Below are 12,403 nucleotides of genomic sequence, written 5' to 3' on the forward strand. Positions count from 1 at the left end.
AGCTTTTAAGACAACATGTCAAGTAGTCGTAAGCTTGTTATGATACTTGCAATAAAAGACTTAAGTTGTCTGTGATGCAACAATAAAAGGCTTGTCATTTTCTTCTGAATCTCTCAAACTAATGTAGAGCGGGTCGCGAACACTTTCATGTCCTAGATGGATCAGAGAAGGCCTGATCGAAGGCAGAAGTCATCAAGACCGTCAGAACCTTAAAACATGCATATCTCACAAACCAAAATGAGTTACTTGACCTGCCATGTATGATTTTGGGGTAAGATGAGCTACTTTATCCAATCAACCCGTCAAAGTCGGGTTACCCATGCTGACGGTCAAATTCTACGTTTACTTCTATTTTTACAATTTTTAGTAAGTTTTAGTTTGATTATAACTCTTCATCCGTTGGGCTTTAGGAGTTGTGTCCAACATGAAAAGTATTTAGAAAAATTAGGAGAATATGTAATTAAGCCACATTGGACACTTATTATAAATAGTAAATTTACTATTTATAGTAAGTTACGAATTTTAAGGAGTTTTAGTTATAATTTAATTCTTAAACTTCTTTCTAGTCTTGGTATCCCTATTTAAAGGGTTGTAGACTCATTTATTTCATTTATCAATCATTCAATAAGTTTTTTCATATATTTTAAAATTATTTCTATTTCTTTTCTTCGTGGATTCGACAAGTCTCTGTAAGGAGTCCAGAGAAGCTCCATGGATTCGGAGTAGTTATCTGAGAGGAAGATGGTGATCGACCTCATCAGGTTCATCCCTGTGCACGTCACAAACCTCTCTAGATTAACATATATTAAATTCATTTTCGAATCAACTAAATATTCATTTGAGCTTTTTATACACCAAATAACAATAAAAGTCCATCTCTCTAAAGTCATTGTAGTTGAGCTCAATTTTTTTTACAATGCCGTAATAAGTGACTTCTTCATCCACCAGATGTGGTAATTTTTGGTATTTCGAAATAAATAATAATTATGTTTAAATAATTTAAAAAGTTTCCTTCAAATTTTCAAAAGCAACAAAAGCATTTTGTAATATTGTAGTGACGTGAGTTTAATCGAACATCGGATAGACAAGGACAAAACTTAGATTAATAAGAATAAGATTTTGCATAGGGCTTAAGCCCCTTTCAGGGGGCATGCGAATTTGGTTGTTTGGAGGGGTTATCTGCGCCATCAACCTCAATCTATACCATGAACCACACGAGGGTGCGCCGTGGCGTGGTGCAGTGCGGTATGGTGTGGTGTGGGTGGTATGTGTGCAAGTCACAATTAATTGAATAATATACTAAAATCTCAAAGCATCACAAAATAAAACCACTAGATGTAATTGGCAAAGAGAAAATTTCTTAAGCCACTTCGGCTGACACTTTGCTTTTAGTATAAACCCTCCTCAAATTTCACATGAAAGGCAAAGGATAACATAGCATTTAAGAGTCTAAAGAACAAATAGAGCATATCCACAAAAATAATATCTAGATAACAAATAAAGCATATCTATAAAAAAAAATTAATGTGATATCAATGATCAAAGAAAGAAGAGGCCCAGTACATCGCCTGCCACATGATCATGTGTAAATCTAACTCGTCAATCTGTTTTTCCAGGTCATGTGAGGACATGACTCCAAAATAAGGTGGATCCAAAACTCAAGTGGGCCACGCAATAGTAAAAAGTGGGGTGGAAATGCCCACTTGAAACCTTCCTGGGTCTGCCGTGATGTTAATATGCCATCCAAACCCTTCGTAAGGTTTAACCGAAAACACAAAAATATTAGCAGGAACAAAACCTTATTTGTTCCCACGAACGTTTCAACCATGGCCGTTCAATCCCCATTGTTTCCTATCATGTGGCCCACTAGAGGTTTGGATTTGCCTAATTTTTGGTCCATGTCCTAACTTAGCTGGAAAAAAGAATGGACAGGTGGATTTCTCATAAACATGACAGTGGTCCCACCTAGCTAGCTCCTGACCAGTCAGGGTTGGAGGCAAATCGTGTCCTCACAATCACAAGTATTGTTGTGTTCTTGGGTAGGCCATTAGGTGTTACCTGAGTGATTGGAAACTACCCCACCAGAAGCTAACTAGAGAAGTACAGTTCTGTTAAGAGATATATCATATATGGTACACTATGATGTATATATTTTATTTACGCGCCTATGCATTTGAAAGATCATTTTAGGACATAAGCCCAAAAGGAGATGGATCGAATGCTCAAGTGGTCCACACCACAGAATCAGTGGGGCTTGAAAGCTTACCATTGAAAACTTACTGCAGGCCGGGCATAGAAGTTTTGGATCAAGTTAATATATATGTTTTCCTTCATAAAGATCAACGAGACTTTATGAACAGGTTAAATGGCAAATAAACGTAGTAGGGTCTTAGGTAGTTTTCAACGTTTGGAATTCAACCCTGTGTGGACCAGTTGACAATTCAATCTACCTCTTTTCTGGTCTCATGTCCTAAAATGATCTTTCAAAATGCATGTATGGCATGGATAAAATATATACACTACAGTGGGCCCCACAGATCCTCTAATGAGATAGTCCACGCCATCCACGTCGGTGGCTTAGATTATAACATTTGGAGCTTCCTCCTTGTTTCCCAATCACACTTTAGTGGGTGTTCCCTAGCCACGGGGCCCACTTTGATAATGGGTTGTATATCCATGCCATCCATCTGTTTTTCAAGCTCATCTTAGGGCATGATACCAAAAATGTAGTTGATCTGAATCTTAAGTGGACCATACAGTAGAGATTGTATACTCACCATTGAAAACTTCCCACTAATGTGTGGATGGTGGCCATTCAATGACAATTATTTTTAATGATCATTACTAACAGGTTAGATGGCTAATAAACCTTACAGTGGACCTGAGGAAGTTATTAAGGGTGGGAATTCAATGACCCTGTTTCATACGGGCTTGTTTAATGTAAACATCATGTAAATATATAATAATTATTCCTCCGTATTTACCTCACTTTTTCCATGTTTCATTTAACCACGTGCTTTTTTCTGGAAAAGGCCGCAACAATCCCATGGTGATGTTTATCACTTATCCACACCGTTCATCTATTATGCTTGATGAATTTATGGCTTGAGCCAGAAAATGAGGCATATCTAAAGCTTGAGTGGACCACACCATGGGAAAAAGGGAATCAAATACTTACCATTAAAAACCTCTTTGAGCTCCTGTTGCTTTTGGTGTGGGCCATCTTAGTGTTTAATCTATCTCATTTTTCAACTCATGCATTAAAATATTGTGTTAAAATGACTGGAGGAATAGATATATCATATACATCACCCTGGGGTCCACAAATTTAAAATAACTCTTTTGAACGGTTTCTAAAAGTACAATGAAATAATCATCCATTTCAGTGTATTTACACGGGCTTTGAAAAATCAAATCAGCCCCCGAAAGCGTATTTACACTGGCTTTGATCCCCCACTATAATGTTTATTTTCCATCCAATCTGCTCAAAAGGTCACGGATACTTGGATGAAGAGGAAAAACAAATTTCATATTGATCCTAAACTTCTGTGACCCCAAAAGGGTTTCAATGGCAGATGTTCAATCCTCCACTGCTTTTTGCAGTGTGGTCCACTTGATCTTTAGATCATCCTCATTTTCAATTTCAAGACTTAAGACGATCTTGAAAAATGCATGGACGGTTTGGATATAACACATACCTCATGATGTGACCCACGGAACATGCTGACGTCAATACACCAGCCAATCGCCTTCCCATTATGACGGGCACTCGTTGGGGCCCACTGTGATGTATGTGTTTTATCCAATGCTGTCCATTCACTTTGACAGATTGTTTTAGGGCGTGTGCCCAAAAAAGAGGTGGATTGAAGGCTCAACTGGACCACACCATAGGAAGAAGAAGTGATAATGACTGCCACCATTGAAAACTTCCTAAGGCCTACCAGTGACGTTTATTTGCCATCCAACATGTTGATAAGGTCACATAGACTTGGATAAAGTGAAAACATTAATTAGTATTAGAGTGATCCAAAGCTTCTGTGGTCCCATTAATTATTTATAACAGAGGGGAAACGACAATACGCTGCCATGGTTTATACGCCTCCTGGTGCACAACCATGTGTGCAAATCCTCACGCAGCGCTTCAATATTTTGATCATGGCAGTTGATTAGGTGGGCCAACACCTGGATGCATTATATCAATAAAATCAAGAAGGGTAAACTATGATATCCATTGGATTAGTCTCCTGAGGATGGACGGTCAGGTTAAAACAAGTAGCAATCGGTCCATATTCACACGCCAAATTCAAGACAATCGGACGGTCAAAATTTCTCAATCACTCTTTTTTAAATATGGGCCACGCAGGCAGTGGCCTAACAAATCGACGGTTCGCACAGCACGCATGTTTGCCACGTGTATGGTGCCACGAATCGCACGTCCCGGTACCATTTCGAATAGTTAACTGAAATGGCCGGAAGAAAGAAGACCCTTTCAATAGAATGGACGGCAACAGATTCAACGACGCATATTCAACTTCCAGATGGATGTATGATACATCTACCTCTCGCCCTATATATATCAACCCCAAACCATCCCCTTTCACAACTCGAAAATTTTCAAAGGTTCCTAGCCGTTGGATCTCCTTTCCTTGATTAGTAGAGAAAAGAGAGGGAGTTTTTGAGATGGCCCATCACATTCTCTTCCTGGGCTTTTTAGCTCTCACTTGCTCTATTGCCTTAGCCTCACATCCAAGCCCTTCGCAGGATTTCTGTGTGGCCAAGCTCAATAGTCCAGGTACTTCCCCCATCACTACTGCTACAACCACAATCACTCTATCAAGGCAGTCAATGGGCTGGACCAGATCACAGTCTATTGGACCAGGCCTACCATAGCCAGACTTTGCTTTAGTCATTGGGCCTATGGAACCATTCATGGGCCCGAATTTCCGGCATAGAAATAATAAGGCCAGGTCCAGGTTTGATTTTTAATGACATATATATTCTATTCAAGCTCTAGCCTGAAAACTAATCTAAGCCCATTTATATCCTAAATGGGCCAGATTGGGCCGTTGAGGTCTATGGGCCAGGGCTGGGTTCAGGCCCAAGATTTAAACGGTCCTGCACGGGCTGACTGCAGTCCAGCCAGGGCCCGGTCCAGGACAAACCTACCTTTGGGCAGAAATCAAGGTTTCAAAACTTGGTGACTAAGAACAACTCATGCCATCTTGAGTTGAATTGCAATTCAGTTGAGTTAGGCCGAGTAAACCCACAATATTCTAAATGTGGAATCGTGGGTTTGAACTTGACTGGGTCCTAGTCGACTCTGTTGATGTGCTAAAAATGAGATAGTATTAACATTTTAGTTACACATTTCATTTCACTAATTTGGATCATGTATCTTGGCAGTGTTGGTTAATGGATTAGCCTGTGAGGACCCGAAGCTCGCTCAAGCCAGCGATTTCTTCTTTGCTGGGCTCCACAAACCTGGCAACACATCAAACTTCCTTGGATCGGCGGTCACTCCCGTCTTCGCGGCCCATTTACCTGGACTTAACACGCTCGGCATCTCGATGGTTCGCATAGACTATGCACCATGGGGCCTCATTTCTCCCCACACTCACCCACGGGCCACTGAGATCCTAACGGTCATCCAGGGCACCATCTATGCTGGCTTCGTCACGTCCAACCCCGACAACCGTCTGATTGCGAAAGTCCTCCAGAAGGGCGATGTGTTCGTCTTCCCAGAGGGACTCATTCACTTCCAACGTAACATTGGGTATGGTAATGCTGTTGCGATCGCAGCCCTTAGCAGCCAAAACCCAGGTGTGATCACCATCGCTAATTCTGTCTTCGGATCGAATGGGCCCATTCCAGCTGAGGTCCTTACCAAGGCCTTCCAGCTGGACAAGAATGCAGTAGATTATCTCCAGTCCAAGTTCTAAAAACCTATCTTTCTCATTTGTTGTAGCATTGGTTTTTCTTACTTTGATGTTGTTTAGAGTTCAATGTTAGTTGTTTTAGCTGTTGGAAGATTCCAGCAGTCCTAATAAAGTGGGATTGCATTCTTTTGAGTTATACATGAGTTGTATTAGCCACTGAAAGCCTCAAGTAGTATCCTAATACAAGTGTACGTGGTTGTGTTTTTTCGAGTCTTATACGAGTGTTGTTAGCCATGGAAAGCCTTGAGTAGTATCCTACTTTGAACGTTCAATCTCCATTATTTCCGGTGGTGTGATCCACTTGAGAATTAGATCCGTCTCTTTTTTAGGCTCGTGCCCTTAAATGAGCTGTACATCATGGATGAAAACACATACATCGAAGTAGGCCCAAGGTGCTTTTACAGCACCTACCAGTAGCATCAAGGCTGCTGCTGCCGAGGTCAATTTGCAATCATTGTCCGAAATATTCAGAAGCGGCTACTGAGTTACTCAAGCATACTGAGTAAATTCCGTGGGGCCCACCATAGATGTATGTATCATATCCAATTCCTGCATCTGTTTTTAAAGATCATTTCATGACATGATCCCAAAACTGAATCATATCCAAAGCTCACGTGGACCACACCACAGGAAATAGTGGGAATAATGGTTTCCACCATTGAAACCTTCCTATGGCCTACTGTGATGCTTATTTGTTATCTAACCTGTTCATGAGATCACACAGACATGGATGAAAGGAAAACACAAATATCAACTTGAGCCAAAACTTCAATTGACGTGAGTTGCTTGGTGAGCCCTAATAGGGGTGTACACGAACTGGGCTAGCTCGGTTAGCTCGCTCGGCTCGACTCAAAAAAGCTCGATTCGACTCAGTTTGAAGCTGGGTTTGAGTCGAGTTCAAGCAAGCCCTAGCTCAACTCAACTCAGATCGAATCCAGCTTGAATCGAACTCGAATTGAACCAATTCGGTGACTCGGTTACTTTGCCAGTGATGTTTCTTGATTTTTATGTTGCTTAGAACGTGTTTGATAAAATGCATGTAAAACCATTGCTTCTGTTTCACATACAGAGGGATTTTGAAGGTGCAGTTCAAGTGTTTGTGGAAATGCCTCAATAGCGAACTCGACTCGATCTTGGCTCGAACTCGACCCAAGCTGGCTTGAGCTGCTAACCAAACTGTGCCAAGCCGCAATCAGGCTCAAGGACCAAGCCAAGCCAAGTTCAAACTGAGATCAGCAAGTGACCAAGCCAAGCCAAGTTCGAACTGAGGTCAGCAAGTGGCTGAGCCAAGTCGAGTTGAGGCCAGCTCGACTCGGTTCGACTCAATGTACACCCCTAGCCCTAATGGTAGTTGAAGAACTAAAGACTCATAGTCCTGTGCGGGCAAGGCATGGAAGAGACAGGTAAACCATATAGGGCGTTGGTAAATTCCAAGACCTATGAACCTTGTGAACCTTGTAAACCTCAAAACTAAACCCTCTGGTTGGCTTGACCATTAATAGGAATACTCGTAGCCTCCATTAGCTAGAGGAGATGTCCATTAGAATAGCGTGGACTTGGGGAAATCTTATGCAAAATTCTATATAGTGAAATCATCCAAAGATGCACAAGTTCTGGCTCTTCTTGATTACTCAAGAAAATCCTTGAGCGGTCTCGATCTATCGAGCTCAATTGATCAAGAAGTCCTAAAATTGTCCAACGAGTTCTCTAGACAAAAATGATTAAGCTCGATCGATCAATGATGCAAGTTTGATCGACCAAACTTGCACAAAAGCATCCAACAAGATTTTTACTAAAAAATCGAAATTGGCTTGATCACTTGACCCTAAGTTCGATCGGCCGAGCCTAGACATTTTCTTTCCATTTTCCAACCATTGCAACTCGATCTATTTATACATTGGTTAGGGCATTTGGGCATTTTGATGAGAATCCATTAGAGCTTTGCTAGAGTGTTTTCCCTCTTTCTAATTCTTCATCCTTAGCTCTAATCTCATTGAGTTCATCATTCAATAGTATCAATACCTATGATTAAGCAAATTTAATGAGCATTCAAAGCTCAGATTGAATCATTAACTCAAGCATCCATTAATGGCCCTAACTTTGATCTGAATAGGCAAATCTCTTATCTTAAAGGCCATAAAATGCTAGGTTAGGTGAATCCTAACCTATACGCTACAAATCCCCTATCTTATAATTAGGTTCACTAACCCTTTTGCTAACCTTGGCACTATATTAGTACATTCATTTAAGGTGGCTGATCATGGGAGTTGAAGAGTAGATGTTTTGTGCAAGAAGAAGCTTCTTCGACATCGCGCTATCATGGGGCCGATCCAGTTAGGTATGTCTTAGTATAGAGTCCATTTGTTGACCCATTTCTCATGGAGATTTGGGTTCAGAGTTCAAGACCTAAACTCACACATTAAGACCTTGTGTAGGCCTTCGGTGGAAAAATACGTGACTTATTCTCATGCAGGACAAGTGTAGAGTATGACCTTGTGTAGGCCACCGTTGGGTTTAAAACGTTTAGTCCTTGTGTAGGATGTAAAGGTAAACCTAGTTTAAAACCACCAAGAATAATAAAATCCGATATACTCATAGAGAGAGTGCATTAGCCAAAAATTGAGTACAACCACCATAAATCTTGTGCAATGTAATGAATATGATTTATCTATGCTTATGTTCATTTATTCAATTTATATGAATGCCTAGATAGAATGTATATTACATGTCTTATAAAATTCTACACGATCTTTACTATCTTTTGTTTTAGACTTGAGTTGATTTTTGTGTATTTATTAGTGTATTCATTTGTTTATATCTTTGGGTGATTGTTTGTGATTTGTTGAACTTCAAATATAAAAAAATTTTAAAAGGTCTTGTTCACCCCCTCCACAACTTAATTATAGTTTCTAACTCCTATTGTAGCAGTACTTGAAATAATACCACTATTTCACTGACAATTGTGCGGATCTGACCTGATTGTTGGTGGAGGAAATTTATACAATGGAAACCTTGTGAGGGATGGCTTGAATATTTCGAAAGCCGATTGTGTACTAACATTGGAACCCTTCCCACGGATGGCTCGAATATTTTGGAAGACGCGCGGTGGAGGAAACCTACAATGTAGAACCCTCGCCACATATGGCTTGAATATTTTGAAGCCGATTTATGTCTTTTATCTACTTTCTCCATCCGTTTTACCGGATCATTTTAGTGCACGAACCTAAAACTGAAGCATAAAAAAAGCTCAGGTGGACCCATGACAGGAAATAGTGTGAATTGAATGTGTACCTTTGAAAACTTTTCCACAGTAATAGAAGTTTTGGATTAAGCTGATATTTGTGTTTTCCCTTCATCCATGTCTGGGTGACCTTATGAACAGGTTGGATGACAAATAAACATCACTGTAAGACCTAGGAAGGTTTCAACGGTGGACACCATTATTCCCACTGTTTCCTGTAGTGTGGTCCACATGAGGTTTGGATATGATTCAGTTTTGGGATCATGCATAAAATGATCTGTTAAAACAGATGCAGGGAGTGGATATGATATATACATTTAGGGTGGGCCCCACAGAAGTTACTCACTATGCTTGAGTAACTCAGAAGCCGCTTCCCAATATTTCCGACGATGATTGCACATTGACCCTGCCAGTACCGACCTCGATGCTACTAGTAGGTGCTGGAAAAGCAGTGTGGGCCCTACTGAGATGTATGTGTTCTTATGGATGCTGTCCATCCGTTCTGCCAGCTCATTTCAGGGTATAAGCCTAAAAAAGAGATGGCTCTAATACTCAAGTGGACCACACCACAGGAAATAATGGGGATTGAACGTTCATAGTAGGATAGGCTTTCAATGGCTAACTACACTCATGTAAGACTTGAAAGAACACAATCAAACTTGTATTAGGATACTACTTGAGGCTTCCAATGGCTAACACAACTCATGTAGAATTCAAAAGAATGCAATCACACTTATTGAATCTTCCAACAGTTAAAATAACGATTATTGAACTCCAAACAAATCAAAGTAAGAAAAACCAATGCTACAACAAATGAAAAAGGTTTTTAGAACTTGGACTGGAGATAATCTACTGCATTCTTGTCCAGCTGGAAGGCTTTGGTAAGGACCTCAGCTGGAATGGGCCCGTTCGATCCAAAAACGGAATGAGCAATGGTGGGTTTTGGCAGCTAAGGGCCGCGATCGCAACAGCATTGTCATACCCTACATTACGTTGGAAGTGAATGAGTCCCTCTGGGAAGACAAACACATCGCCCTTCTGTAGGACCTTTCGCGATCAAACGGTTGTTGGGGTTGGACATGACGAAGCCAGCGTAGATGGTGCCCTCCATGACCGTTAGGATCTCAGTGGCCCGCTGGTGAGTGTGGGGAGAAATGAGGCCCCATGGTGCATAGTCTATGCGAACCATTGAGATGCCGAGCGTGTTAAGTCCAGGTAAATGGACCGCGAAGACCGGAGTGATCGCTGATCCAAGGAAGTTGGACATGTTGCCTGGTTTGTGGAGCCCGACGAAGAAGAAATCGTCGGCTTGAGCAAGCTTGGGTCCTCACTGGCTAATCCATTAACCAACACTGCCAACATTCATAATCTAATTAATTAGTGAAATGAAATGTGTAATTAAAATGTTAATACTATCTCATTTTTAGCACATCAACTTAGTCGACTCGGACCCAGTCAAGTTCGAACCCACAATTCCACATTTAGAATGTGGGTTAACTCAGCCTGACTCAACCGAGTTGCAATTCAACTCAAGATCGCATGAGTTGTTTCGAGTCACTGAGTTTTGAAACCTTGATTGAGTGACCGTAGTTGTAGTAGTAGTGATGTGTAAGTACCTGGACTATTGGGCTTGGCTACACAGAAATCCTGAAAAGGGCTTGGATATGAGGCTAAGGCAAGAGAGCAAGTGATAGCTAAAAAACCCAAGAAGAGAATGTGGCGGGCCATCTCAAAAAGTCACTCTCTTCTCTCTACTAATCAAGGAAAGGAGATCCAACGGCTAGGAACCTTGGAAACTTTTCCATTTGTGATAGGAGAATGGTTTGGGGTTGGTATATATAGGGAGAGAGGTAGATGTATCGTACATCCATGTGGAAGTAGAAGATGCAAGGTTGAATCTGTTGCCGTCCATTCCATTGAAAGGGTTTTCTTTCCTCCGTCCAATTCAGTTAAGTATGCGAAATGGTACCGGGACGTGCGCTTCGTGGCACCATATACGTAGCAACATGTGTACTGCGCGAACCGTCGATCTGATAGGCCACCGCCTGCATGGCCCATATGAAAAAAAATAAAAAAATAAAAAAATAGTGATTGAGCCATTTTGACCGTCCAATTGTCGTGATTTTGGCCTGTGAATATGAACCGATTGCTAACTGTTTTAAGTTGACAGTCCCTCCTCAGGACACTAATCCAAAGGATATCAATCTACCCTTCCTGATTTTAGTGATATAATGCATCCAGGTGTTGGCCCACCTATCCAACTGCCATGATCAGGATATTGAAGCGCTGCATGAGGATTCTCACACATGGTTGTGCACCATGAAGCGTGTGGACCATACCATGGCAGCGTGTTGTGGAATTCCCTCTGTTATAAATAATTAGAATGATTTGGTCGGACGCCGGTTGGGTATTACCCCACGACGACCTAGATAGAGACGGACGGTCATTACAGGGGCTCTGTGGGGCCACTGTTATGTATGTGTTTTATCAACACTATTTATATATTTGGGCAGATTATTTCATGGCATGAGCCCAATAATGGGGGTATATTAAAGGCTCAAGTGGATACACCACTGGAAGCAGTGAGGATTGACCGTCTACCGTTGAAAACTTATTGGGCCACAGAAGTTTTGGATCACTCTAGTACTTATGTTTTCCCTTCATCCAGGTTTATGTGACCTTATGGACAGGTTGGATGGCAAATAAGCATCATGAAGGTCCCCATGAAGTTTTCAACAGCGGCAGTCACCGTCACCTCTGCTTCCTGTGGTGGGGTCCGGTGTAGCTTACAACCTGCCTCTTTTCTGGGTACATGCCCTAAAATAATCTGTGAAAATAAATGGATAAAACATATTCATCAGGTGAGGCCCTAAGAGCCCCTGTCTGATAGTACTCAATCCCCGGGACCCATTTGGTCTTCTCATTTTTAGTTTGTTAGCCATCGAACCATTTCATAAGATAATACGTACCTGTACAAAGGAAAAACATAAATATCAACTTGATCCAAAACTTTTGATGCTGTCAATAAGTTTTTAGTAGTGAGTATTTAACTACTCTATGGTCCACTTAAGATTTGGATGTGCTTTATTCTGGGACTGTGCCATAAAATAATCCCGAAAAAAAAAATGAATTAAAAAAAAAGGGTGGGGTCCACTGCCATGTTTGTAAGAAATTTATCTGTCCATCCGTTTTCTAGTTGAGCTATGAAATGACCCAAAAATGAGAA

General features: G+C 41.1%; 1 protein-coding gene and 1 pseudogene across 1 annotated transcript; one reads left to right on the top strand and one right to left on the bottom strand.

The window, feature by feature from the left end:
- The first annotated feature begins 4,465 nt into the window (after positions 1-4,465).
- LOC131219912 (putative germin-like protein 2-1) lies at positions 4,466-5,939 on the top strand. The gene is made up of 2 exons (XM_058214899.1): positions 4,466-4,544; positions 5,404-5,939. Exons 1-2 carry the CDS (start codon positions 4,466-4,468, stop codon positions 5,937-5,939), a joined length of 615 nt encoding a protein of 204 aa, XP_058070882.1.
- A 4,064-nt stretch (positions 5,940-10,003) lies between these two features.
- LOC131220697 (putative germin-like protein 2-1) lies at positions 10,004-10,905 on the bottom strand (annotated as a pseudogene).
- Positions 10,906-12,403: the final 1,498 nt, after the last annotated feature.

The sequence above is a fragment of the Magnolia sinica genome, chromosome 12 (assembly GCF_029962835.1).
Source record: "Magnolia sinica isolate HGM2019 chromosome 12, MsV1, whole genome shotgun sequence".
NCBI lineage: Eukaryota > Viridiplantae > Streptophyta > Magnoliopsida > Magnoliales > Magnoliaceae > Magnolia > Magnolia sinica.

Coding starts and splice junctions, on each gene's coding strand:
- LOC131219912 (XM_058214899.1), top strand. CDS start 4,466: ATGGCCGGAAGAAAGAAGACCCTTTCAATAGAATGGACGGCAACAGAT. Junction 4,545..5,403: donor TATTCAACTTCCAGATGGAT/GTATGATACATC, acceptor GTATCTTGGCAG/TGTTGGTTAATGGATTAGCC.